The sequence below is a fragment of the Lutra lutra genome, chromosome 11 (genome assembly GCF_902655055.1).
Source record: "Lutra lutra chromosome 11, mLutLut1.2, whole genome shotgun sequence".
Classification (NCBI taxonomy): domain Eukaryota; kingdom Metazoa; phylum Chordata; class Mammalia; order Carnivora; family Mustelidae; genus Lutra; species Lutra lutra.
The window spans coordinates 65262490-65290401 of record NC_062288.1 but is presented as its reverse complement, the minus strand read 5'-3'; the positions used below and the strand labels follow the sequence as shown (position 1 = coordinate 65290401).

Genomic DNA, 27912 nt, shown 5'->3' with positions numbered 1-27912 from the left:
GATTTAGAATTGGAAGCCATTTTTGCTTGCTCTGGAGGGTTATGTTTGGAGGAGATAGCTAATTAAAATATCTTGGCACCTGTCCCCTAAGGCATTTTCCTTCTTCCACACCAGGAGCTTTCCAGCTCACATCTTTAGTATTTGTCAGATCCATATCAATGTGAGCGACAAAGAGCAGCAAAGGAACAGAAACTCAACAAGGAAGAGCGCCACACAGAGCTGTTGCAACCATGAGGCTTGGCTTGATTTTATTTATGTAAGAAAAATTTATTGACTACCTACCAGGTTATTTTTCTTAATTACGGTAATGTATTCATGGGTGTTTACATTATTCTCTATGTCTTTTTATATGTCTGAAACATTTTATAATAAGAAAAAGTTTTCCAGTCAAAATAGGTTATCAATGGTCAACAAAAGCTGGGGAGGAGTCAACCACTGGGCTCTTCACATCTCATCAGGAGATGGCCTTTACAAGCTGGTGGTCAGATACTCAGGCAATACTCAACAAGTTAGGGGGAGACCTTCCACCTGAAGAGTTGATGATTCTCAACTTTTTCACCAATAATTGCTGTTGTCAACATCCAATATTCATATTTCTTCCAAGTTCAAAACTTTTAGTTCAAAATCTCTAAAATTCCTATTTTCACAGGGAGACAGGAAAGGACTTCCTCTTACTGAGCACAAGCTACATGCAATTGGAATCATAATTGTGCTTGTTCTTCCTCAAGGGCATTTGTCCCTCATCAAATTCAATATTCATAGCTAATAGCATAGTTAAAATAAGGATTTTATACATGTAAATAGTGTGATATTAGCCCATCTTTTAATTTTATATATACTGTGTCACCAACATGAATTACTGGGATACATATATATTAATATTCATTTCCAGTTCTCTAACCCTGCAGGAGTTTGGCCTTGAGATCCCATTGAAAATACGTAAATAAGATGAGGCCACTACCATTGAAGCATTTGGTTAATCTCCATTCTGGTCAATCATTCGATAAAATCATTGCTCATCTATAGCCATGGCCAAAACCAGAACATGGCAAACAGACCATTCGACTCATTTCACCATACTTCCCCATCACAGAGCTGCCTACTTGGATTAGTAGGCATGAATAACCCTCTGCCCTTTCTGCCTTCTCTTTCTTCTAGAATTAGGAACGAAAAAAGTTTACAATATTTAAACTAGCCATGAATAAAAACACATCACACAAACTTGTAATCAAGCCACCCAAATTGCCAGAGTTGGTCCATGAGGAAGAGTCTTCATCTCATTCACCATGGTCAGACGTGATTGAAAATGCTGGGATAGGGGCTATTAATCATCACTCACTCCTTGGATGAATCATGAGCAGTAAATAACCATCCACAATTTTCCCTTCTGTGGTCCCTCTTTCATAAAGCAAAAACTCAGTGTGAAATGGAAAGGAATTTAAAGATAATCTAAAAGAATTAAAGATGATCTAAAAAGGAACCAATCAGAAGAGGTCCACTGATCTGCCCTATCCTTCCTTTCAGTACAGGGGGAAATACATGAGATTATAAATATAAGAGTTTTGTAAACTCCAATTGTCTCAGATCTCTGTGCAAGTAATCCCATGAGAGGCAGGGTGTCTAGTTTTCTTGATTCTTAACCTTGCTCATATGCTACCCAGCCTCTTTGTGTTACAGATGAGCAAAAGTGTGGCTCCAAATGCTTAAACAGTGTGGAGAAGGTCACAACTACATTTGGAACCTAAGTCCCCTAAAAAGCTCTCTTTCCAAATGTAGCACTAAAGCAATGACCAGGCTACCTTGGGTTCCAGATATTAAGATATTTAGGACCCATGGAAAACAACAACAATGACATTTTCTGGTGTCCCAGCCAGTCAGTATTATACTCTGTGCTTTATTCAGTTTACTCAAACAGCTGGAGATGTCCCAGCAAAGAATCCAAATTAATACTTGAGCTGTCATGAATGCATGACAGGCAATGGCAACATACTGATTGTCAAAAATTTGGGGATTTTCTCTTCTCTATTAATAGTACTCTATAAAAATTAAGTATTGTAGGTTACATAAAATATGTCTAAATAAAGCCGTTATAAAATTGATGAGCCCCAAGTTGATATGGTTTACTTATGAAGTATAACACAGCACATCTTGGAAGAGAAAATACATTGTTTTAAATATTAAGCCCTTTATTTACTACACTGTAGAACATAGTATTTTTAGACATCAGTAAATTTTGTTTTGTTGACATTTTCACTTATTAACTGAAAACAAAATTCAGGAAGCTCACATGATGACCAGTAGTAAACTACCAGTAAATTAGAGCAAGTACAGAGACCAGTCTTTGTTTGGCCTGATGTTAAATCAACTGGTCAGTAAAGGCTTTCTGCATAATAATTATGACATACTAACAGTCTCCAAATAGCACTGGACTAGGATCCTCTGGAATTAGTGATTTTCATTTTACACATGGAATAGTCACACAAGGTAGATGGCTTATATCAACTTATTATATTTGCCCATTCTAAATTGCTCTAAGATTCAAAGAAATGGTTACTTTCTCACATGTTGTGCAAAAGTTTCTCCAAATATCTGCTCATGCTCAATAAAACTAACATGTCACCCAAACATTTTTTAATCTCACTGTGACATATAAATGGACATCCATCATACACACATTTATAATTAGGTGACTCAAAGAGTATGCAAAGATGGCAAGAAACCATTCAAGTCTTTGGCTATGCTCGACTGACAAATATATATTTCTTGGCAACTAGCCAATCGGTTTTGGAAATAATATTGGACCATGACCCAAGAAAGTCTAACAACCTATCCCTTGCTTTCCATGCACCATTAGGGCCTGTCACCAATCACCAGCCATCTCTCTCAGGCATACATTCCTCTCCTTGGAAGCATGAAATGCCCCTGGATAACTTTGCCCTTCTCCAGAGAAACACATTTTCCACTAAACTGCAAGTCTTGATTCAAAGCTAAAATTAATGCAGGCAGGCAATTTGGGTTTCTTAGAAAACTTCTTAAAAATGACAAATGTATGTGATGTTAAAGCCATCCAATATGTCTGCATGCTGCCTTATTAAATTACCAACACCTGGTTTATTTATACAATGATTCCAATGGCTTACAGGTTAGGATCCTAGAAATAATACACGTCTTATAGCAAAAAATATACATATAATAATCCACCTATAGTTTATATAAATGATGAAATGTTTCTGAATATATCTATATATCTATATATGTACACATATATACTCTCTGTGTGTGTATGTGAAGAATCAGCACACAAATACTGCAGTCCTTCATTGGCTCTTCCACTTCAGTGTCAAGGACACCAGGTTTCAAAGTCTTAAGAGCAGAACAAAGGTCACCGCTGAGGACAAAGGACTGGCTTGATGCACCTTCCCTTGTGAAGGACCAAATTTGCTGGACAGTGGCAGCCTGCAATGCATGGCTTATTGCATGGACCGATCTCATTCCAGTTGTCACAGGTCTTGGCACATCCTGGACCACAGGTATCATACACAGCCCCGTGCTTACATTGGGTGGCTGAAAAAAAAAAAAGGCAGACACGGGTGAGACGTGGAGAAACAGCCACGTCAGTTCAACCCCAGCCCCATGCCATTCTGCAGCCTCATGTCAACCACTGCTCCGGCTCTTCCACAGCACAGATGCACTTTTGCATTTTAACAAAGGAATAACCAACCTCCGACCTTCCTCAAACACTCTGGGTATCACTGGCACCTGAAAAAAACAATATCAAAGGTCCACCTCCTGGGCTAGTGAACCTCAAAATAAAATAAAATGGAAAGCTTTTTATTCCCAGAGAAGACAAACTATACATTAGTAAAGCTCCCAGGAAGTCTATGAGGTTATTTGGTTATTGAGAGCAGTCTGAAAAATCAACTCCAAATAGTGCTGAAAGCTATCAAGTTGTGATGAATAGGAATATTTTATGCAACCACATCAATATTCAAATACACAGAATTATACATACAGGGAAAAAAAAAACCCTACCAACAATACGTGACATATTTTAATCATAGTAATCAATTTGAGGCAAATTAGAACAAGAGTGGGATAAAAACCAAGTAAGGAAAAATGAGATGTGTACCTGGGGAGAGGGAAGTACGTGGCTGGCTGGCCAGAGAATATAAAAATGATGATCTAGCCAAATCACCACCCATTTGCTATCTTTGTTTACTTAGAGCTAAAATGATTCTGACAATACTTTGAGAGTTCCGGAAAATTCATGAATAGATTTGTCAGGAAAAAATGCTGCAAACATTCTGGAAGTTTTATGACATACAAACTTTCCTATCTGGGTTATTTTCAGGGACGGTCAAAGAAGCCCCCGCCCCCCATTCTCACGAAGAGGAATGTAGAAGAGGGGCTTTTCAAGAACACCAGCAACAATCTAACCTTCCTCTGACATTGCTCCAAACAAAATGAATAGCAAGGCAAGACGATCTGTTGAAACCCCTCCACTATAGCTTATGTAGTTTGCAAAATAATACCTCGTAAAGAATCACATAATTCTAAAACTGAAAACTTGAACTGGTTTTCAAGCAAGTGCACCTTAAGCTCAATCTTTCAAATTAGAGATTTAGAGTTACCATAGAACATTCATGTTTGACCATGTCTAACTTAAAATAAGCTAGTAAGAGCTCTCTCTGTCCCAAATTCTGATGGCCAACTCCTCCCTTGCCTCTTTAGGCCCGGGAATGATCACAACCTCTCTGTCATCAGGGTATGACAGAATAAAAAAATAAATAGTCTTTGTCCCTACTTCCTGGCACACAGCTCCTAAAGTCCATGGAATCTCCAGAGTAATAAGTGTATTCTGTATGCTAATGACATGGCGGGCGGCTAGGGGACCCTACACAGCTTCAGGATGGGGGCTGGTTACCAGAAAAACCAAGGTCTGATTAGAAGGTTGCAACTTTCAGCCTCACGACCCAAATCCCAGGAAGGGGAGACGGGGTGGCTACTGAGTTTATCATCAGTGGCCAATGATTTCACTGACCATGCCTGCATAAGGAAACCTCCATAAAAACTCTTAAATGACTAATAACAAGGTTCAGAAACCTCCAGAGCTCAGGAACATATCAAGATACTGGGAGGGTGGTGTCCTTCCTCCACTGGGACCATAACTCCTTCGTCAGGACCCTTTTGTGCCTTGCTGTATGTACCTCTTCGTCTGTTCATTTGTATCCTTTATAACAAACCAGTTAGTAAATAAAGTGTTTTCCGGAGTTTTGTGAGACGTTTTAGCTGTTAAGTCTGAAAAGGAAGGGGGTTTTAAGAACACCTCTCTCCCTCTACTTTGCAGCCAAAGCAGACAGAAGTGAGGGTAACCGAGGGACCTAACACTTGGAACTGGCATCCAAAGTGAGGGCAGTCTTGTGACACTGAGCCCTTAAGCCGATGGAGTCTGATACCAGCTCTGTGTAGTTAGTGTCAGAATTCAATTAAATTGTAGGGTGCCCAGTTGGTCTCTGGAACTTTGGAGAATTGGTTGGTATGAGAAAAACCCACACACATTCAGTGTCGAAATATTGTGAGTAAAAACAGTTCATTTCCAGGGCACTGGGCTTTTCTTTGTTATTCTCCTACACCCTATTTATCCCTTTTCAAGAAGCCCATCTATTAAACTTACTCAATTAGTAAATGTGAGTGTGCCCTTTGTTTTCTGGCTGGATCCCAAGTGATACAGTAGATAAGTAAAAAATTTCTGCTACTCGTTAATGCTATATTCCCTAACATTACCACTACCATGTAACTTTATTGTTTCAGCTTTTCACGATTTAATTTTATTCCTTAGGCTACTAGGAACCTCCTCTAGGCAAGCCAAGCCTGAGACCCACCCTCTGCCTTGATCTGGTGCCATTATCTAGCTTGGTGAGTGTTAAGTACCATCCAGCCCATCTTCCGCTGTTCTAGACACTTCCTAATTTGTTTTCCCACCTCTCTTATCTGGATGAGCTCCTCCTTCACTCTCTGCTCAGAGCACCTGCTGCCCACCTCCATTCCTGCCTTTACAACATGCAGCTGTACTCACAGGTTTCCTTGTCTTCTCTCTCTCTTCCATTAAATATAGGCCACTAGAGGGAAAGATATCTTGTTTCTTTATTTTCAGCAACAGTGTGCTATTTAACATGCAGCAGGTAGTCAGAGGACTACTGAGTGCTATATGGATGAGTGAGTGGGTAGAGCAACATAACTCTTCCTTTAAATTTTGTTTGCTTTTCTGACAGTCTTTTGTGGCTTTTGACAGACCCCTTCAAAAATTTTTTCCCCTTTCAGTGGCTAACAGAATGTCCTATATATTATTTATGTCTAACAATTTGGAAACATCCTAGCTGAATAGCATATTCACAATGACTATTTCCCTGTGTTGTTAGGTTTTCCACTGAAAATTAGAATGATCAGGGAGCTTCCTGATGCCAGACATCCCTCCCCGCAAAAAACCTAGCTCAGGTAATTTTCATATGCAGTCAGAACTGAGAACTTATCCGATACACAACCCTCACATCCATGCTTCAGTCACTGCAAGAGATTCATGCCTTTTTAGCAAATGAGAAAGCAACTATTTCTAAAGTGGAAGGAAGAGCGCAATGAGCGCTCCTGTTGTTTCCCACCATCTGCCACCTAAAACCCTATTGGAGCTCCTCCGCAGACTCAGAGCCCCCATCCTTCCTTACTGAGGGGTTCAGGTCATCGACACAAGCACCCTTACGTCATTTCCCTATCGCCGCTCCACCGCATCTACACCCATCCTTGACTTGCCACTCCTGGGTTCTGACCCCTCTCCTCCAGGAACTTGCTCTATTAGTTGTTTGTCCTTTTCATTGCATATTTATCCTCTTCTCTGTTGGCTCCACTTCTAAATATTACAAACATCTTCAGAGCAATGCTAACCTTTGATAAAAAAAGATTCTATAACGTATCAGACTTAATGCCTTCTTCCTTTTACCTCTAAATCTCATTAAAGAGTTTACAGTCATTCTACCCAATTCCTCTGCAATTAATCAACATTAATGACCTGTCTTAGCTACCACTTTACTGAAGCAGTTCCCACCAAAATTTTTCATAACGACTCTGTCTACTGATACACTGGTAAGCCCCATTCTCCCATAACCTTTCCACAAAATATTTGGCCTTACTCTCTACTTTATCTTATGACACTGAACTCCCCAGTTTCTAACACCTTAAGGACACCTTCTGTCCTGCACTTGTCTACTTTCTTCTTTCCCTTACATTGTCTTGTCTTCTCACTCTCTCTCTCTTTCTATCCTCTACTGCAGTGCCATCTCTAATTTCTAGCTCTGATTCTCTTCCCAATCTCATCATTTTCCAAGTCTTAATTCAAATGGCACTTCTTCCAAGTAGCTTCCTGGATCGCCCCCAAAATATCCTTTCTCTCTCTGCACCCCACAGCACTTTTCATGTTACAGTTATTTGTTTGTTTTAATCCGCAGTTCCAGTGCAGCTGTAGTTCTTAATCAGAGATGCTTATCACAGTCCCTTGAGGTTCTTTCTAAAGGTATTATTCCTTAACCCCATTCCCTGAAGATTTTTGCTCTGAGTCTACGGTGGGGCCCGAGCGGCTGTAGATTATAAAAGTTCTGGGTATGGCCTGTCATAGTTACCAATGTCAAGGACCCACGGTCGAAGAAAGTGAACTGTTGAGGCCTTGGTCCTATGGACAGAGTCCTTGTCTACCATGATCCAAGGTTCTGGCACAAGGCCAGGCACAGAGGAACAGTTTAATAAATGTTAGTGCCTGTTGGATGATGATTTAATCTTAATGATGCTCAATCCATCATCTCATTTCCCAGTGTGGATTACATTTGGCTGGACTTGAGTTCATTTTCCACTCAGCTGCTTCCAGAAAGCCTCTTTGAACTCGCTTTACCCGCCAGATACTTTGCTTCCCTTTAAATCTTGCAAAGATCACTTATAAGATGAAAAGTTGATAGAATTTCCTCTTTCCACCCATATTCTCTCCTTTTCCCACATGATCTCATAGACATGATCTCTCTCATGTCTCCTCCTCTCTCTGACCTCTCAATTATTCCTTCTAGCTCTATCACTTAACTTACCGATGTTCTGCTATGACATTTCACCTTTGACTACCTGAACACTGATTATTTCCTTCACAATCTATGGCTAGAAAGTAGAACGTAGAAAATGGAGAACTACTTGAAAAAAAGCGGGGGGATCTTTTCTCATTGAATAAATACCATTTCCATTTCAGTTCAAATTAATAAATCTCTCCTGCCTATCTGCCATGTGGTAGGCATTCTCTTGGGCCAGGAAATCAAATGTGAGTAAGATATCATCTTTGATCTCCAGTTACAGGAGTCTGGGCATACAACCAAACAGGTGAAGGTGGCATGTAAACAGATTCTTAATAAAATGCAAGAGGTACCATATTAGATCACTGGAGCAAAATACTATAGAGGAGTAAGAGGGAGACATCACCCCGATGTTGAGGGTAGGTCAGCATCTAAGAAGACCTCAGAGAAGAGAGCCCACTTAGGTCTTAAAAGGTGAGTAGCAACTGTCAGACAGGCTGTGGTGGGAAGAGTTGCCCAGGTAGAGAGAGGGCAAGGGCAGGATGTGGGCAACAACAAATTGCCTGGCTCAATCAGGGAACGAGGATCCCAATTTGGTAGGTGGGAGCACAGAATTTGAGGAGGGAGAGACGGGGAGACAAAGGAAGACAAGCAGGCAGGGGCTGTAAGTCTTGGCAAAGGGGAATCCTGGGAGGGTTTTAGCTGGGGGATGATATGATTACATTTGCCTTCAAACTGATCATCAACTTTTATATGATCCTAGAAAGCGAATACTGACTCAGACCCTGTTTGAGCCTTCTATGAATTCAAAATTATTTCTAATATATAATAGGCAAAAGATAATTTTTTAAAACCTAAATGTGCACATATGCATTAAAAAAGGATTCATCTGGTTAAATTAATTTTTTTAAAGCCAGCAAACTACCAAAGTGACTAGGATTGGCATGTATTTGTTCTCAAGAGGGTACACAAGCAGCCACTGTGTAACACATACAAGCAGCAGCGTGTGTTACTTTATGTGGTAGCCCGTAAAAGTACTAGGTGTTGGCTTTATCTGTAAATTCAATAAGCATGGCTCTGCGCCCTCTGGAACTCAGCTGTCCTCATGTCCCTCTACTGGGTGTTAACGATGACCATACTGACTTTATCCCCTAAACTGTTACAGAAGGCATCCAGTTGGCCAAGGAAAAGCTCACTGTGTATAAGGAAAGCAGTTGCTACAGAGAAGGGGCTAGAATCACCCGGAATTTGTAGGGAAAAAAAACAAAACAGAACGGGAAAATGCTCATAGAACCCAGCAGGCTATATGATGTGCTACAGAAAGATACACACCACTTTGAATATCCTAGCACCTTTCCCACTTATAAGATGTATTACTGGAAGTGCAGTGACAACTAGCATCAGCTACAGGGAGGTGGCGGAAAACCCGCTAAGGATAGCCAAGTGAGATGCACAACCGAGATCACAGCAAAGTTAAACTCAGAGATTACCAAGTGACCACCATCAGTGATAAGACACAAATCAAGAGAAATTGGAAAGCTCTACATAACAAATGTTTGAACAAATTCATTGATGTTTATGGAAATATGCAAATAAATATATATTCATATTCAAATGTGTTTTTCCAGCAATGCTCTTGCTGGTCTGTTTTCATAATGATGAACAACAGAAGCTGTAAAGCAAATTGACCTGAGTTTCATTCCCAACTTACGCATTTTCTAGCTCTGTGACTTGCAGCCAATCACTTAAATATTCTAAACCTCAATGTCCTTATCATTAAAATGTGGGTAATAGAATGTTACCACATAGATTATGATGCAGATTTAACCAGATAAAATATCATAAAAGTACTAGTGTAGTCCTCAGGGCAAAGGAAATGCTTATAAAATGGCGAACATTAATAGAAAGGGTCATTATTAAGCTTTTATGATAGACCTTCATGATGGCCCTTTGCACAGTGTATTGTACTCTGTAATTCACATGCTAAACCTCAGTGCCATCTGTCCTTTCAGCCACATGTACACTTCCTGCTGATAGTCATGATAGAGCTAAAACCCACTCTAGCCTTGCAAATGTCACTTGCTCATTCAGAGTTTCTAGCCTGGCTGGCTTCTTATCTGTTCAACTTCCAATCTTTTTATTCTGGCAGATTTCTCTTCTCTGTATTAAGTGGCCATAAGTGCTGGCATAAGTCAAAAGATCTGGGAGGGGATGCCTGGTGGCTCAGTCATTAAGTGTCTGCCTTCGTCTCAGGTCTTGATCCCAGAGTCCTGGGATCAAGCCCTGCATTGGGCTCCCTGCTCAGTGGGAAGCCTGCTTCTCTCTTTCCCCCTGCTTGTGTTCCTTTCCCACTGTGTCTCTCTCTGTCAAATAAATAAATAAAATGTTAAAAAAAAAAGAAAGAAAGAAAGAAAGAAAAAGATCTGGGAGCTGAAAACAAGGAAGGAGTATTCTTAGGGTCTTCAGTATTTCAGATTAATTGGAACTGGATCTACTGAAAGGTGCTGCATGTCTCTGTAAATTTATTTTCATGTACTAGCTGCCAATCTGTGGAATCTTATTGTGTGTGTGTGTGTGTGTGTGTGTGTGTACACGTGCGTGTGTAAGGGTTCCCCTGCAACTGTGCAATCAGGCCTCACTCAGATGGGTCCATTAATTTTAAGTGGTAAATGGAACCTTTCAAGAGCCATATTCCTTGTCCGTTAGAAAAGTGATTTTAGCTCCTGACATTTGGTCCCCGAAATCAGGATGCCGGGAGAAACATGCCGTCCTCAGATGCAGAGTGTGCCCTCAGATGGGGCTACACAGAGCTCCGGGCCAGGAAGAGAGTATTCCTAGATTGTGTATCTAATATAAGCCTTACCATGGCATCCCCACAGCTAATAAAGTTTATAAGGTTCTGCAGAGCTCTAAATCACAGAGGGTGGAGGGATGGGGCTGGCCTCCATATATCTCACTCATTTTCTGATAGATGTGAGGCAAGGAGGACTCAAAGGAGAGAAAGGGAACCCGGACTATTCAAGATGCACTGAAAGGACGGGTCTCTCAAAACATCACGTTCACTACGCAACCCCACATTGATACATTAGGTGAGAGCTAAGCCATTTGGTCTTACTTTTTAGGAGCCTCCGCCACACCTTACTACTGAGCTAGGGAAACTGAAAGACTTCATAAAAATCTACATTTTGCTCCCTTTTCTGCTTCTATTCTTGCTAGGACCTGCACCTCCCACCATGCACATGTCTTAATGTAAGTCCTTGTAAGGGATGAGGAGTTAACTACTTCTTTGGAGTCTTCCGGCACAAATGGTGATATCTAAGAAATGACAGGGTGAGGTCATCATGCGCGTATGCCAGACCACGAGCGCTAGACATCTTGAAGATGCCAAGACACCCTGATTCCAGGGAATGAGTGACTCATGATGGACACCTGGACCCTGTCCTTGTTCTGACTAGTTCCTACATGCCTGAGAAGACATGTGCACCAGATCACAACCGTCAGTAAAGACTCCAGACTCCACACAAAGATTAGACTCATCCTCCATTTCCTTTCTAAGCCTCCCAGATGCTCTGTCTCTATCTTCCATATATATATCTTCAATAAACTCCGCTCTCACTTCCTGTTGGCTCATGTTTGCTTTCCATCCTGTGTGAAGCCAAGGGCCATCTTGGTTGGTCCTGCAGGATCCCCTCTGGGTCCTCTGGCCTGGCTTGCTGGTATTACTGTGAGTTATTTTTATCAATCAATACTCCTTTGAGAAGGGTGGCATCAACAGAGAGGTACTCTTGCTGGGGAAAGTGAACTCAGATACAAAGACTGGACTTGGGTTTGCAGAGGAGAGCAAATTCCAAAAGAAAAATCAGAAAGAAGTAAAAGGGTTTGGTGCTTTTCAAGGACACAGACTAGTGATTTTGTCAAGCGGCAGCTTAGAGAAGTTTTAGTAACCCCAAAATACCTGTCATCCTCTCCCCTCAAAGCCACCCAAATAGGCATAAAAATTAACTCAGTGGTTTCAACTTTGGCTGCAGGTCAGAATGACCTGAGAAACTTTTGTTTTCTTTTAAGATTTTATTTGTTAATTTGAACAAGAGAGCACATTGGGGAGGGAGAGTAGAAAGAGAAGAGAATCTCAAGCAGACTCCACACTAAGCACAGAGCCTGATGTGGGGCTCGATCCCAGGACCCTGATGTCACCTCACCACCTGAGCCAAAACCAAGAGTCAGACACTTAACTGGCTGCCCCACCCAGATGCCCCTCACCTGAGAAGTTTTAAAAGCTACAGAAGGCCAGTTAAAAGCAGGATATTTGGGCATGGGGCCCAGGCATAGGTTTCTGGTTTATTTTTTAAACTCCCTAGTGACTCCAGTGTCCAGCCAGATTGAGACCCACTGGTTAAAGTAAACAAGATGGCTATGCACTGAAAACACAGCTTTAACACAATTCTTCTAGACCATTCTCCAACCAGATGACCACTTGTGTATTCCACCAATATAGGCATTCTAGAGTTAGTAGTGCCACCGACTGCCATCCTTCCTAATATGAGAGCTAAGGTTATTAGGATTAGCCTAGAATGAGGGCAAACTCCAGTCTCTTCATTCCAGGCAAAATCTGGACCTTTTCAGAAAAATGTCTGCCAACTCTTGAGGTAAGTGACCAATATTCAGTCATCTCATCTTTAAATCTGAATAGCATCAGCTGCTTCTATGAGTTGGATACTCTTCCAGATGTTTCATATATATATCACAGATGCTTATCACTCTGTGTAATAGATTTTATCGTAAAATTCCAAACTATAATGGGAATCTCTCTTCTTCTCTCCCCATACGCTCCCTCTATCTTAATCCAAATCACCACCGTTCACCACCACTACGGCAACAGTCTCCTTCCTGGTCACCTGCTTTCAATCTTGCCCAGCCCACCTATTCCCCACACTGTAGCCCGGACACAGGGTGAACTTTGGAAAGCAAAAAGAGGCTTGCTTAAAGCCCAGCAGTGGCTCCCACTCCTCTTAGAGTAAAGGCTACCCACCTTCCCAAGACCTGAAAAGCCCTGCCTGATGCAGCTGCTGCTTCTTCTCCACCCACTTCCCCTCGCAAACCATGCTTGAGCCACACCAGCTCCCTTCTAGTACTAGAGCATGCTATCTTGTTCCTACTTTGTGGCCATAAAATATGTTTTTTTCTGCATAAAATGCTTGCCCTGACTCCCTTCGATCCTTCCAGACTGAGCTGAAATGTCACAGCCACAGAGAAGCTTACCCTTGTCCCCACCTAAGGAGTCACCCACTCCCTCTCCATTTGCTTTCTTTTGCTCTTCCTTATTTGCTTCCTTCATCACAGTTAACATACTTAGCAAGTATTTGTGGTAGAGTCATTATTTTTGTCTGGTTCTCTTTTTGGCCTGTGGGCACCTCAATGACAAGGGCTTCTTCTCTTTGAGTCACCAGATTACCAGCTGTGCTCAGCACAATGCCCAGCACTCAGCCACTGGGTAAGAAATATTTCTTGAATGAACAAAGAAGTCCATTTTACAGATCTCAAATAAGCCAATTAACCTGCCTGAGATCAAAGAGCTATAACAAGGAATACAGAAATCTATCTCTCAGAGGCAAAAGAACATTCTGCTAGGGTTTAACAAAAAATCACACTTATCCTGAAGACCTTAAATGACTGTAATCATCATGAATCGTCTTTGTTCCACACATAACCTAAGCCACAGCTGTGATTGTCCATGTGCTAAGTACATCCAGCTGGGGTAGCTTGAGGTTGGGAGGATTTTGCAACAGTGGAAATCCTTAAATTGTTCAAATGTGCTTGTCACAAAGCATTTCTCTTAAGTGCATTCTATCCTGCCTAGTGGGAAGCCCTTGTGTTTTATCAAGTTGCAATCTAGTTGGACTATTGATGGAATTTCCCTTTGGCCAAGGGGGAATGTGGCCCACATCAGCAAGTCTCTTCCATTACTATTTTGGGAGCTGTAGTGAACTTCCGATGGATGGATATGCCAGGAATTTCTCACCTGCACAATTCTGCTGAGGCTCCCAGTGGACACTGATGCCCTCTCTCTGACAGGCCCGGGTATACGCCAGGAATGACTCACAGTAACAGTTTTTATGGACTGGACATTCACACATGTCTGTCACGCAGGACCTAAGGAACCCAACAGAAAGAAATGAACATGTAAAAATATCAAATTTCATCACATACCTTAGATGTGACTTGTAGACAGGGGTGGGTGGGTGGATGTCAAACCTTGACTGGCCATTAAAGGTTGATATTTTAGGTTGGAAATCTAAAAATGGCATAAAAGTTCTACATGAAGCCTTATGGGGTATGTCTGAACAATGTGATAGTAGGTTCCCTTTCTTCTAGAGCAGGACTCTCCAAGAAAACTTCCTGTAACGATAGGAAATGTTCTACAATCTCCATTATCCGAAGCAGTGTCTACTACCTGTACCTGGTTATTGAGTACTTGGAATGTATCTAGTGTGTGAGGAACCAAATTTTTTATTTGATTTTATTTTAATTCACTTAGATGCAAATAATCAATATGCCTAGAGGTTACCATGTTGGAAACACAGCTCCTAGGCTGCAGTCACCAAAGTGCTGTCATTTTGTGAATAGCTCTAATATAGGAAACATAGTTTCTACTTCAATATAACCAAAATAGTGACTAACATGATGAAAGTATAAAAATCCCAGGGCTTTCTGTAGACATACAATTAAGATTTATTTTTACAGTAGCTTAGAATCTTAGTCTTTTAAGAAATACTGAACCTCATTCTTTAGAATGTGGGGTGACAAATTCCAAATAAAGCAAAACATTCAGACTCCTAATTAGACTGAAAGATAAAGAAGACTGAGCCAAGAGCTTCATAGCTTAAGTTTAAATATGGAAATGATGGGCCAGGACATCAGGGGACCTGAAATGGGCTTCAATGTAAACCAACAAATTTTCAAGCACCTTGACCTCTAGGACACGGTAGTGAATTTACATTGGGATGTCCTATTACCATTTTCAAAATGCTTCTGCTTCAGTCTGTCACTGAGTGCTACATAGGCAAAACACAGTCCATATTTTATAAATAAAGAGGCCATTTTACAAATGAATAGATGGGCCCAAGTCCCATTAAAAAGTGGCAAAAGAATGAATTAAACTAATTCCCCTTAGACTGGGGCTCTTCCTGTTATACCCTAGAATCACAGAACCTTCTTCATCTTCACCTTCCAGCAAGTTCACCCCCTCCCAGTTTGGACTTCACATTTATGCAAGAGGCCCTCAAGATTAAGAATATTAAACTACCCTTATTTTTTTTTCCATACTCATGTTCAGCAAAACCTCTTCCTTATAGAACCAAATTCAAGGCTGAAAGCAAAAGCAAATAATTATAATACTCAAGATTACAAACAGCGCAGATGATCTTGAAAAGTGCCCAGGATGTGATAATCCAATGTGAATATGCCAGCACTTTCTTTTGTGGGATCTGTATACACATCTGATCTCACATGGGACGTGTGTACACATCTGATCACCGAGAATGGCCAGCTAGCTCTGTGTCAAGGTGGTGCACTGCCTGCCCGGAACAAAAATTAAATGCAGAAACCATATTAAAGAACCAATAGACTCACCGTGTACCCGATTATTATAGTCCAACCCTCAAGAACACAGCCTTGGAAACAGAAACTAACAGGGACAAAAAGCAATTGTCCTGAAACCTAACGAGCCTCTTCCGTGTCATCAAGTGAGAAATTATCTGATGACAGATACTTAAGACAGAAAATTATCTGATGACTGATACAGAACAGAAAAATGGATCCCTTTCCTCTCTGTAATAATAAAGAATTGTATTTCTTTTTTTTTTAAGTTTTTATTTATTTTAGAGATAGAGAGGGGGGCAGAGAGATGGAGAACAGGGTGTGGAGGAACAGAGGGAGAGGGACAAGCAGACTCCACACTGAGCCCAGTGTGGGGCTTGATCTCAGGACCCTGAGATCGTGACCTGAGCCGAAGTCAAGAGTCTGACCCATAACTGACTAAGCCACCCAGGTGCCCCAAGACTGTATTTCTAAATACCTCCTCCCACTTGCATTACAGAAACCCTGTGAAATCATGCTCACTGACAAACACATACCAGACACAGTGCTGTGTCTTTAAACTCATGCAGAGCCTCCAGGCTTCTGAGAACAGCCAACTAAAGCCTGTTCTTAAAACAGCCTCTGAAGGTCTGAGGATGAACACTCCTCAACACCACTGTCTTCGCTGTTTTCATTTCCATTCCAGACCAACCCACACCCATCACGGTCCCACTCAATTCTGAATCCCCAGGGAGGTTTTGGTGAACTAGTGCTATAGCCTCTCATCCCACCCTGGCCTCACACCCTGGGGACCTCCCTAGCCTATGGAGTGTTACTCCCTTGCGCACGGGTCCCACCAACGCGACAGGGACGGAGTGGCACTGAGTGGGCCCGGTGAAATGATGGTTCTCCTGTGGGAATGCGGTGGTTTCTGCGAGGAAACACATCCTCTGATTTGAAAGTACATCTAATGCGACTCCGTAGAACTGTGGACAGTAAACAGAATTTAATTGGTTTAGGTGCAAGGGTTATTGGGGAATGTTTTCCTTCTTTTCTCTTTCTTTCTACTGGTTGTCTTAGGAAAGCTATTTATGCGATTTCAAGTGAACTAGGGACAGCTAGTTCACTGAGCTGTCGAGAGAAAATGCAGTGAGCTCACATTTCGTGTGGAAGCCCACATTTAATAACCACGGTGTATTGCTCACCCTCCGCGTCCATGACAGGCCATGCTGAGCACACACACAGCCAGCAACGGATCTGCCCTTTAAAACGAAGGAAGAGTTGAGCTTATTCTATTACTTGGCACTCATGAGGAACAACACTGGAGGAAAAAACGTTTGTCAAAGCCACCCTTGGCTTGAAATATTTCAAACATATTTAAAGGCTAGAGAGATGTGTTTTGTCACAGAAGTTAAAACTACAAGATGCCTTTTTTTATTCACTTGTCAAGTTGATTTTTACACCAAACTGTACCCAGGGTTTGTGAGAGAATGGAGAAAGAGAGGGTCCCAGCTCTTGCTGGCCGAGTGTACAACTCTTAGCTCCTACGTCAGGCATTTTGCTACCATACAGGGATGGCCCACTTAACTCTTGGGGAAACTGGAGCTTGGACGGTTTAGCTTGTGCAAGGTCACATGGCTGATCACAGATCTGGAACTGCAAAACCAAGACTGTGATTCAGGTCTTTCTCATCTCAACAGCCATATTAATAACAAACACATTAGAAGATCTTTCCAGGGAGAAATTTGGCAATACTTATAAATAGCCCTAAGGAGGCTCCTTCCTCTGGCAGAGACATTTCACACCCAAGAAAATAGTAATGCATGTGGACAAAGGCTGTATATACAAGAGTCTTCACCACAGTGCTATTTGAAATGAAAAAGAGGGCAGGGGGAAAACCCGGATTGCCTGTAACAGGGAAATAGTTAAATACATCTAGGTGACATTTATATCCTACAGACACTGCAATGATGTTTTTTAAAATATGAGGAAACATTCCAGCAGGATTGATTGAAAAAGAGCAAACCTGTTTCAGTACTGCGTGGTAACACATAAGACAAAAATAACTGACAACAGATATGCCCAAATGTTCACAGCAGTCAACTTGAGGTGGTAGAATTGTGGCTCTTCCTATTTTCTCCATATCTGTATTTTCTACAATAAACACATATCGCTTTTCTAAAAAGGTAAAAATCGGTGTATTTTTAAGTCGACAAAAAGAGTAACATGAGACATATTAGTATTTCAGTCAGAATGTAGGGACTAGAACAGGAAAATAAAGCACAAAGAATGGGAGGAAATTAAAATATCCATGGGTAGGTCTTAGTTATTAAATATTTCTCCAGCTCAAGTTTTCCAATCTGTGAATCTGAGGCCTCCTGCACAGGCTTTGATTCTATTCACTGGGGGTCATCCTCAGACTACCACCTCATTGGTCAAGCGATGCCATGAACTTGACATCCAGATGGTTGGAATGGATAATGGGATAACTGGGCACGCTTCTGTTGGAAGGAATTTATTAAGAAAAAGGAACTTATTAAGGGAAAAGTAAAAGCATCCTCAAATGCACTCCAGATTTCAGGGAGGGGCAAAGCTATTGTGATTCAAGTGTTCAATTTGTGTTGATCACACTTAATCGTTCGGCATGAGAAAAATCTAATTTATGACAGTGGAGTTGAATTGTTATGCGGTAATGGAAAATTGGTGTTCTTTCCTTAGTATGCACTGATACCACGCATTCATATTCATTTTATAGAACATGGAGGAGAACGTTATCACTTTTAGTGGTAAGATTTATGGCTTTGGTTTCTTTGCCTTGGTGGCACGATTCTGTCACAATTTTGTTCTGTTCGATGTTGAATTCCTACGCAGGAAACTTAGGCACCCATTGCTCCAGTGGGAAAACATAGGCTGTGTTACAATCAGGCTTTTCCAGAAAAGCTCTACTGGTACTACAGAATCATCAGCTGCCTGAGGAGCCCTTTGAAGTGTGCCCTCTGACACAGGAGCTGATGAATGCATCTAGAAATGACGTTCTGATTTCCGCACCCTGCTCCCGGCACCTTCCCTGACGGCAAGAGGTGCGGGCAGGATTCCTGCTCCTTGGGGCTCACAAAGCTGCGCACCACAGCAATACAGAAAGAGGGTGCCAGGAGCACCACAGGGCCCTCCCAGGCTAATGCTGTGCTGGGCAGCCCTTTGTCGCACCCCAGCTGCCCCCTTCTGCAATGGTTTCCTGTAGGGGTGTCATGTCTCAGGAAGACACTTCAAAGACCTCTCCTCACAGCACGCAGCACCATACTGGAATCAGAACCCACCTGGGGTCAGTGCCCTCCACAAAACCCAACTTATTGCCATTTAGCTGCAGGGGAGCCCCCATCAGCTTCTCCCTACCATTAGGTTACAACCGCTGCCTCCTGCAAAGCTCTAGAAAGAAGTCATAGGCCATGTGGAGCTGTTTAAATGGAAACTTAAATTCATTACAATTAAGAAAATGTTAAATTCAGTTCCTTAGTCACATGAGCCACATTTCAGGTGTCCCATGGCCACATGTGGCAAGAGGCCATCATACTGGGCAGTGCTGATTTACACAAGTTGTATCCCTGCAGAAAGTTCTACTGGATAGTAGTCCCAAGTGTGCAGCTCCATCTGTGGTGGGAAACCATTCTTCTTCTCCCCAGAGAGAGAATCTCCCAGAGAGAGAGGCTTACAGATGTTGTGAGATCAAGATTGGGCTCACTCCAGCTCTTCCTGGGCACTTACAGAGAAAGTTTAAATTCATAGTTGCTAGCAATCTAGATCATCCCTTTCTCTTCGCCACTCACATTCTTTTACCCAGTCATAGGGAATGTCTCATTAATCCTCAGGCTTCCTTCCACCTTGCCATTTTTGTCTTGACTGTGCTTCCCCATCTTTTTCTACTGAAAGAATCTGATGTCTATCATTTAAGACTCAGTTCAAACTCCTCCACGATGCTCCCTGACTGGACTGGGAGAAGTCAGCCCCTTCCTACTGAGTCCTGTCCCTTCTACATCTTTATCCTGGCACAGACCCTCTGAATCCTAATTACCTCTTTAATTGGGTTAGAGAGGGGAGCTGTATCTTACTCATCAGACCAAGCACAGTGCCTTGAACACACAGCTCAGTAAATACGGTGAGTCATCAAAAGAGTGAATGAGAATGGCTTGATGACCTTTGCCCAGCTTCCACGGAGTCACAGTTGGACCCCGATATCTTTGGAGTGTGAATTCTGTCTTTGCCCCTCCTCCTCCCTCCAGTGCCTAATGTGGCTTCTGCCCCTGGGCTGCCCACCACTGCAACCTGTGAGCTAAGTTGCTTCCTTAGGAACGTTTTATCTTCATTTTGAACTTCTCTTGCACCCCTCTCTGGTATCCCAGGGGATTTTCTTTTTAATTTAATGAATGGCAGAATAAATGATCTGGTCTGAGTAGTCTGCTTTAATAACACATTTTCAGAAAAGCATATATTCAATATTGTAAGAACAACCTATAGCTCTTCATGTTATTAAAAAGACAAGCCTCCAAATGCTACTAAAATCAAAACATCAAACATCTCTCTGCTTCCTAGCAACAGCATACCGAGTGGTTTTCCCTCTGCTTTCTCTGGCACGCAGGCCAGCCCTGTCAGAGAGAGGTAAGTGTTCATGCATTTGCTACCCAAGCAGAGTTTTGAAAGACAGATGTATTAACCACTGGGAACTCTCCACACTGCTTCTGGGAGAACAGAAAGGCAGGCCAGGAGTGACAGTAGCCAGCCCCATCTGGGAGCCAGAGCCAGAGCCTGGCCTTCCACCTCTGCCATCAGGAGGGGTCTTTGGCCGGACTGTGTTGCTCTGTTTAGAAGTCAGCTTTCCTGAGAGCAACAGTACCATGTTGCTTAGTCCAGAAGCTGATTAGAAAACCACACTGGGTTCGTATGGCTTTCCTTGCTCCATGTATCTAGGAAGTTCACAGAATCAGGTGAAGGCATTTCAGGCTTGTAGTATAGTGGCTTCGGATCTGTGGGGAAGGGAGTGGGGGAGAGGATTCGGGAGACAGTCCTGGCTGGGTGGACAGAAGTGTGTTTAACTACCAAGATACTATCAATAAATTCACTTACACTTTAATCCTTGAAATTCTGCCCCAACCTCCCTAACCCGAATTGCACAGAAGTAACTACAGGTAGTAGCCATAAGAAGGCATAGCTATGTCATGCTATACCTAAGCAAATAACTTCATCCCTAACTCAGTAGTGGCTACCTCTGCTCTTCTCAATACTATAAGGGCACCCTCACCAATTCACAAAAAAGCCCAGCCTATTGGCATAAAAAACAAGGCCAAAAGATTCAATAATGGGAAACATGAGATTGCTTTACTGAGTTGTTAATAAGGGTGGGGCAAACCTGCGCCAGCCAGCAGGGAGTCCGCGCTGCTCCTTCCAGATCCTTCCTGAGCCAGCCATAGTTTGGCACCACAATGGCTTAAAGATTGGTGAGAATATCTGATGTCAAATATTGTCTAAAATGTTGGCTCCACAGTTGCCTAGATTTCCAGGACAGTACCACAAGGCCAGGTGTCTCTGCATGAGCTTATTTATCTCACAAACTCAATCTAAGGAGATGGGGCAGGACAACCTGGGAGTCTAGCTATTTCTCTGGTTGTGGATACTAAACCTATCTGCAACCCAGCCTCATCAGATCCCCATCCCCACAGATATACACACATTAGACTTAGCCCACTCTTAACTGGGAAGAATGAATTCATTGAGCCCTTTTTGTTTGTGGTACAGAGGGAGGCACAGCCATCAACAGAGACAGACACACCTTCAAACTCCAAATGACATAGCAAAAGCTGTTATGGGCAGGAAGTTTGTGCAAATGGGATACCGAGGACTAAGTCCAGAAGGCTTCACACAGTAGGAAAGACACAGGAGCTGGATCTTGAAGGATGTGTGGAATTTTGCTTCATTCCAGAATGAGGAAAAGGAAATTTCAGGCAAAAGAAGAAGTTTTAAGTTTCCAAATCACCAGATCTCAGATTTGATAGTCATGTGGTTCAATCTCCAATATTAATTAAAAAACAAGACAAAACAAAGAGTCCTTTGACAAACAGTCACAGAACCTGTTGACTAAGACCCCATTTCCTTACACAGCAGCCTGGCAGGTCCTGATGTGAAGACATTTCTTTCTCCTAGGGATCCAAGTCCTCATCATCTCCAACCTGAGCTCACAGGGGTGACATGGGGAGCCACCCAGAATCAGTCAGCCAGCCCGTGCCCATGATGACGCCTCAGTGATATGCCCCAACTCCCCCATCAGCTTTGTGTGTTCTTCAGCTTCTGATGTCTAGTGTCCTTCCCCCGTAGCTGCTCTCTTTCTGCCTTGACAGGAATAAAAATACAACATCGAAGTCACAGGGAAAAACCTACCAACGATTTTGAGAATTATTCACAACGAACCTCTTTTCTGATCACCTGCACTCTGGTCTTATCGTGTATACATTTGCCTACTAACATGGACGGAGTTCCAACTTAAAACCTAGGGACTCTATACTTTAAGCTTATGTGCTCTCTCCAGACACTGAACGATACTGATTGCTTTAACTCTCCCAGGTTAAATTCCCCAGGAGGCAAATGGCATTGCCTGCGTGGCAGAAGCTAGCATGGGATGGGAGTTCCAGAAATGGCCCTCAGCCTTAGACACCCTTCTAAAGCTAGAGATTGTTTTGTGGAATAACACAGGAGGCACAGAGACCTCCTCTAAAGATAGCAATGTTTATGATTTTCCATAGATGCCAATTTTAACAGGAGTCCTTAGCACTTGCTCTGAGCAGAGACCAAATAACCATCACACATGGTCTGGAGCTTAAAATATTTTGTCCCTTGATAAAGCCATCTATCAGACCAGATGTGGAGACTATAATCCCCAGGCTCATAATTAAGCTTTCTTGTGCCTTAGGGTTGGGGAAGCTGTGTGCACTGTCCTGCTATTTGCCCCAGGCCCAGGGGCTACAACTTCAAAGAGACCAAATCCAGAGACTCTAGAACTACTAACAGGGTTCGAAAATACTCCTCTTGGGAAAAATGAAATATCTTTGCTTAAGTATGAAACACCAGCTCCACAGAGGGGAAAGGGCGACCATGATTAGCGAACATTGTCTGGATTGTCACTCTCCCAGGGATAACTCATATTTCAATTTAGGCAAAGATGTCTCCTAAGCCAGCCAGGGAAAGGGGAAGCCTGGTCACTACCCCCCTCTAGTGGCTGAGAGGTAGAGTGCCAAGTAACCTCCATTCTTATTCCAGCATTTGCTTCTCACTCCACTTTTGAGGGTAGGGGGTGGGAGCAGGAGGCTGGCTGATAAAGCAGAACATAAAAATGGCTGCTTGTCAGAAAATCAATCACTCTTCTCTTAAACATCTTCAATTCAGCACCATCATGTTCGCTGTAAAACAACGGTGAGGCTGGCTGGTGGACTATATCCCCATGTAAACTAAGAACCTCCTGGGTACCAGCCACAGAGCCACAGAGGGCAGATTATCTGAGGCACTCCCCGCTGGAGGGCAGGTGAGGGGGAGCATCAGTGGGAAAAAACCTACGCTTTTTTGTTTTTTGTAAAATCTCATTTTACCTATGCAATGTATCTAGCTTGACCTACTTTGTTTTTGCAAAGAATCGCAAGTACAAAAGACTACCAGACCCTTCACCTAAGTAGAAGGTACCACGTCTGAGGTGGTAACATAATGAGAGGCCAAAGGTGCCAGTCATGTTTCTGCTTCCTAATTAGTATAATGGCAGAATCATTACTGTGCTAGCATTCTAGGACTCTATGTCTAAAAATGGACTTGTCTAGCCCTTAGTTAGCCCTAAAAACTAGGTGATATTCACACTTGGAAAGACCTTCCAGATGTGAGAGGGGGATCTTTACTGAGAAAATCTTCAATATCTCTTTTTTGTTACAAGCCCACCTCATTATATTTCTATCCCCAACATAGATAGACATCACCTTCGCAACTGTTTCATTCAATGGGACAAACATTCATTGAGTGTCTGCTGTGTGCAAAACAACAGGTTGGGCTCAGTGGGGAATCCAGAAGCAAAGAGGAGCCTGCCTCCATCTTGGGACTTGCACAGTGTCACGGGGAGGGCAGGGCAAGACGGGGGAGGGCAGCAGGCCACTGGCAGCCCAACTAAGGAGGCTCCGTCTGGGGCTTCGGCAAGTGGGGGACTGTAGTCAGTAGGTGCCCGGAGATGAGCAGGGTGCCCTGGGGGAGAGGAAAGCTCTCTCACAGGATAAGCCATCAGGGAGACTGGAGAGGCAGTGAGGTAAGGCCAAAAGCCAAAGCCCATCTGGGTACAGTCTTTCCCCTTTCCGTGCGTCATCTCTCATGGGGTTCTCAGGAAAAGTAAGTGAGAAAACAGACTGTCCAATTGTTAAGGAGGAGAGAGAAATTCATCTATACAGGGGCATGAAGGCTATGAGGTAGACGCCAGGCAGCAAGCAGGGTCTCCTCTCTTTGTCCCACCGAAACTCAACGTGAGAAGGGTGCGTAATTGGCACTTGGTACTTTCTCTCCTTCAAGAGGGGACTCCCAGCCCCAGCAGTCCTCTGTGGAATCTTGCCATTTGCGGCCCAGCATGCCAGGACACGTGTTCAGCTCTAGACCACGGCTGCCAGCTGAGTGGCAGGCACTGGCAGTGTGCGGTCACGAGGGGCAGTGAGGAAAATCTGTCAAAGTGAAGGCGTCCAGCATCTGGAGGCCACACCCCGGCCATACGTGGCAGCCACCACCAGCCCAGCTGCTTCAAAGGGGCCGATCCTTCCAGAGGCCTTGTTCACATTAGGCAGTGGAGGGCTGCCAAGTCCACTATGTGCATTAATAAAAGGGCGGCAGCGGTGGCCATGCCCCCAGAGGATGCAGTGCTGGGGTGAACTTTTTCAGATGCTGGGTGCCTTTCATCAAGCATCTGCCGTGCCTTTGGTTCCACAATAAACCAGTATCCACATCCAGTCACTGCACCAGGATGGGATTTTTGCACTCCGTACTCTGTGCTGCTTGACTCTACAGGGAAAACTCGGTCCCTAGACCTAAGAGAAGTATCCTTCCTGAGGAGCCCACCCATTCCCATCAGTGGGTGATGGCACGTGCAGGGACCAGACATTCCCCAAACTCAAACTATAAACAGCATGGGCCAACCACCTTGCAGCTTCCCACCCTCTGCTCAAATGATAGCCCCAGAGAGGTGGGATGTGAGGCCTCTTTCCTAGAAGCAACTGAGAATATTGCTTTGAAGGCACCAGAACACTCATAACCCCCAATAGTGGAAGAAGTGGGGTAAGGCAACATTCCCTCAGTACCTACTATATAATATGCCGGGTGTGTTGCATATGTAAATACATGTAATTTTGACTGCAAAATTTTTAACAGAAGAGAGAACTAAGACCCAAGGAAGTCAAGCAGGTTTTTTTTGTTTTTGTTTTTAATATGATGCAGGTAATAAGTGACAAAGCTGGGTCCCTGTTCTCTGCTCTGTAACAGTGTCTAATACGACACATGCTGTTCCTTCTTCTCCCTTCTCCAGGTTAGAATCTACCCCTCCTTCACTATGCAGGCCAAAAGCTTTCTCAGGGGGGCTTCTGAGATCCCCAAGCTAGACAAGGTTGCTATTTGACATTCTCATGGTGCTCCTGAGTGGCCCTCGTCACAGCCTGCAACTCTGTTCTTATCTGATTGATCCCCACTCCATTCAGCTCCCTGCACTCCAGAGAGGGCAAGTTTTGTTCACTATCTTTTGCCAGCCCTGGTCAAGAGGAGATGCTCAAAACCATTTATCTGAATGAATCATTTATAGGTATTTATAAAGTCAAGTTCGGATAAAGTAAATTCTAAGGTGACAATGAGAATCAGAGAGGTCAATGACCTAAAAAAGTTTCAAGGAGGAGTGAGCATCCCATGGTTTTAAGCACAACCAATGGCCTAGGGGAGTAAGATCTAGAAACAGGCCACTGGGTTAGGCAACCAGGAGTCAGTGAAGGCCTTGGCAGGAATAGTTTCAAGGGGTTGGGGACAAAAGTATGGAAGGTGGGAAATGTGTGAGACATTGAGTGAAGGCCATTCTTCCAGTAGGTTGGCAATGAAGAGGAGAGAAATGGAATGGCAGAATGCAGGGACATGTGGAACACTTGTGTGTGCGTGTATGCACATGTGGTAGGATCAAAGAGACATGGATATGTTTGGCACCAAGGAAAAAGAAGCCCAAGAGAAGATGTTGAAATTAAAGAGATGAAGGGGTTAGGTAACTGGGAGACCAATGTCTGAAGAAAAATAGGTAAAGATGGGGTCAAAAATGTAGGAGAAAGATTGTCCTTCTCTTTACTTTTGGTTGCTAGTAAATTCCTGGAAAAAATTCCTGGAAGAAAACACACACACACACACACACACACACACACACACACACACACTCTTGCTTATACACAGCAGAGTAGGGTAAGGGGTAAAAATCAAGACTATGTTCTAAATCAGCAGCTGGGTGAAGCTCAATGACCCAGTGCAAACACCTAGCAAAGAAGGGGGTAGAATTAAGTGAACTTTGCAAATGGTATTTCCAGGTGATGAAGAACTACAGATGAGGGACAGGGTTCCTACCATTGCAGAATAAGAGTTCCACTCTCTCTAAGTCCATGACCTTTGAGACCCATAGCAAATGAACTAAAATACGACTAAGCCAAAATTTTAATCAGGCAGAAATTTAGTGCTGAAGAAATTGGTCCTTGGCTCCTAAGAAGAAAAAAAAAAATATGGCAGGTTTCTTAAACCTTAATTTTATGATCTAAAATTAGTGGTGGAACAATTTTCCCTATCAGAGGACCCAAAATTTAGAAACCACCTTTTTTTTGGTGGGGGGGAGGGGTTAAGAGGAGATTTTCTAGATGCTTTCTTCCTAAATATCTTATGGCTCCCGTCTGAATAGTAAACCACTACTGTGGCAGTCTATCTTGATTTAGGATAGTGAGTGCTCAAAAGCCCTACCAATAGGCTGGGTGACTCATAAACAGTCATACACTCAAGAGTCTTAAAAGACCTTAATGAACATCTACTTGCTGCAGGAATTCCTTTTATAACCTCCCTGGCAGATGGTCATACATCTGCATCATGTCTGTGACAAAAGCTCAGTAGCTTTTTAGGAATATCATTCCTGTGATAAACAATTAAGTCTTCTATCTCTCGGGAAGTTTTCTTATATATTAAATGAAAATGCATTCCGTAGCTTCAACCCATTTGCTCAGATTCTACCTTCTGTTCCACTGTGGAATTATTCTATTCTATTCCAGCTTCCATATGATATCCCCTTCAAATGCATTACAAAAAGTAAAAAACGTTCCACTTAAAAGTTAACTTTTGGGGAACTTCCAGAAATATGGCTATTATACCATTTTGTACTTCCTGTGCTTTTATTTTCTTTACACCTAGCAGCTAAAGGGCATTCAAGTTAAGTATAAACCTTCTTTCCCTTTTATTTATTCATTCAACAAATCTCCACTGAGTAGGGCACAGTGTTCACCCCCACATTAGGGCCAAAGATGAAAAAGATGGGGTTTCTACTCCAGCTACACAATGTGCTAAAATAAATTGTAATAAAAGGAGGAAATCGATGAGTGCTATAAAAAGCAGTTCAATATTACCAAGGGAGTACAGGAGAGAGTGTGTTCTGGCAAGGAGGGGAGAGAGTGAGAAGTTAGAAAAGATTCCAAGGAGGAGGTTTCATTCGAGTTACATCTTAAAAGAAAGAGCTGGTTTTACCCAGACAAAGAGGAAGGATGGGCTTTTCAGAAAACTCGTATTTTAGAAATACTTTTGTTTGAAATGCCACGTGTGCCATTTGAAAATTCCTGAGCATCAAGAGAAGGAACAAAAGTCTTGGGAAATCATTAGAAAGGTAGGTTGTGCTCAGATAATGGATGGCCTTGTATGCTAAGCTAGGAAGCACGAGCCTTATTTGGAGATCAGAGGAGTCATTGACAGATTTGAGCAGAAAAGGGATAAAACAGAAAACATAACAGAAAACAGAAAACATCAGCTCAGGAAGGTGAGCTGGTAATTGTGTATGAGATAGGCTGGAGGAAATGGAGATAGAGGGTTAAACGGGATTGGGGGGAGTTAGACATCTACTGAGGATGACCCAACCAGGGGTTACAAGAGGGAAGAAAAAAAAAAAAAAAAAAAAAAAAAGACCAGGGATTTA

The 27912-nt window shown here is 42.8% G+C and overlaps 1 protein-coding gene across 2 annotated transcripts in view; it reads right to left on the bottom strand.

Moving 5' to 3' along the window:
- Positions 1–255: 255 nt before the first annotated feature.
- Positions 256–27912, bottom strand: part of BMPER (BMP binding endothelial regulator) — a 251360-nt gene continuing 223703 nt past the window's right edge. For both annotated transcript variants that reach the window (XM_047695739.1, XM_047695740.1), the window contains exons 14-15: positions 14116–14246; positions 256–3564 (exon numbers count right to left, since the gene is read on the bottom strand). In XM_047695739.1, the coding sequence (XP_047551695.1) occupies positions 3383–3564; positions 14116–14246 (313 nt within the window). In that variant the 3' untranslated portion in view covers positions 256–3382. The remainder of the gene's footprint in view (positions 3565–14115; positions 14247–27912) is intronic.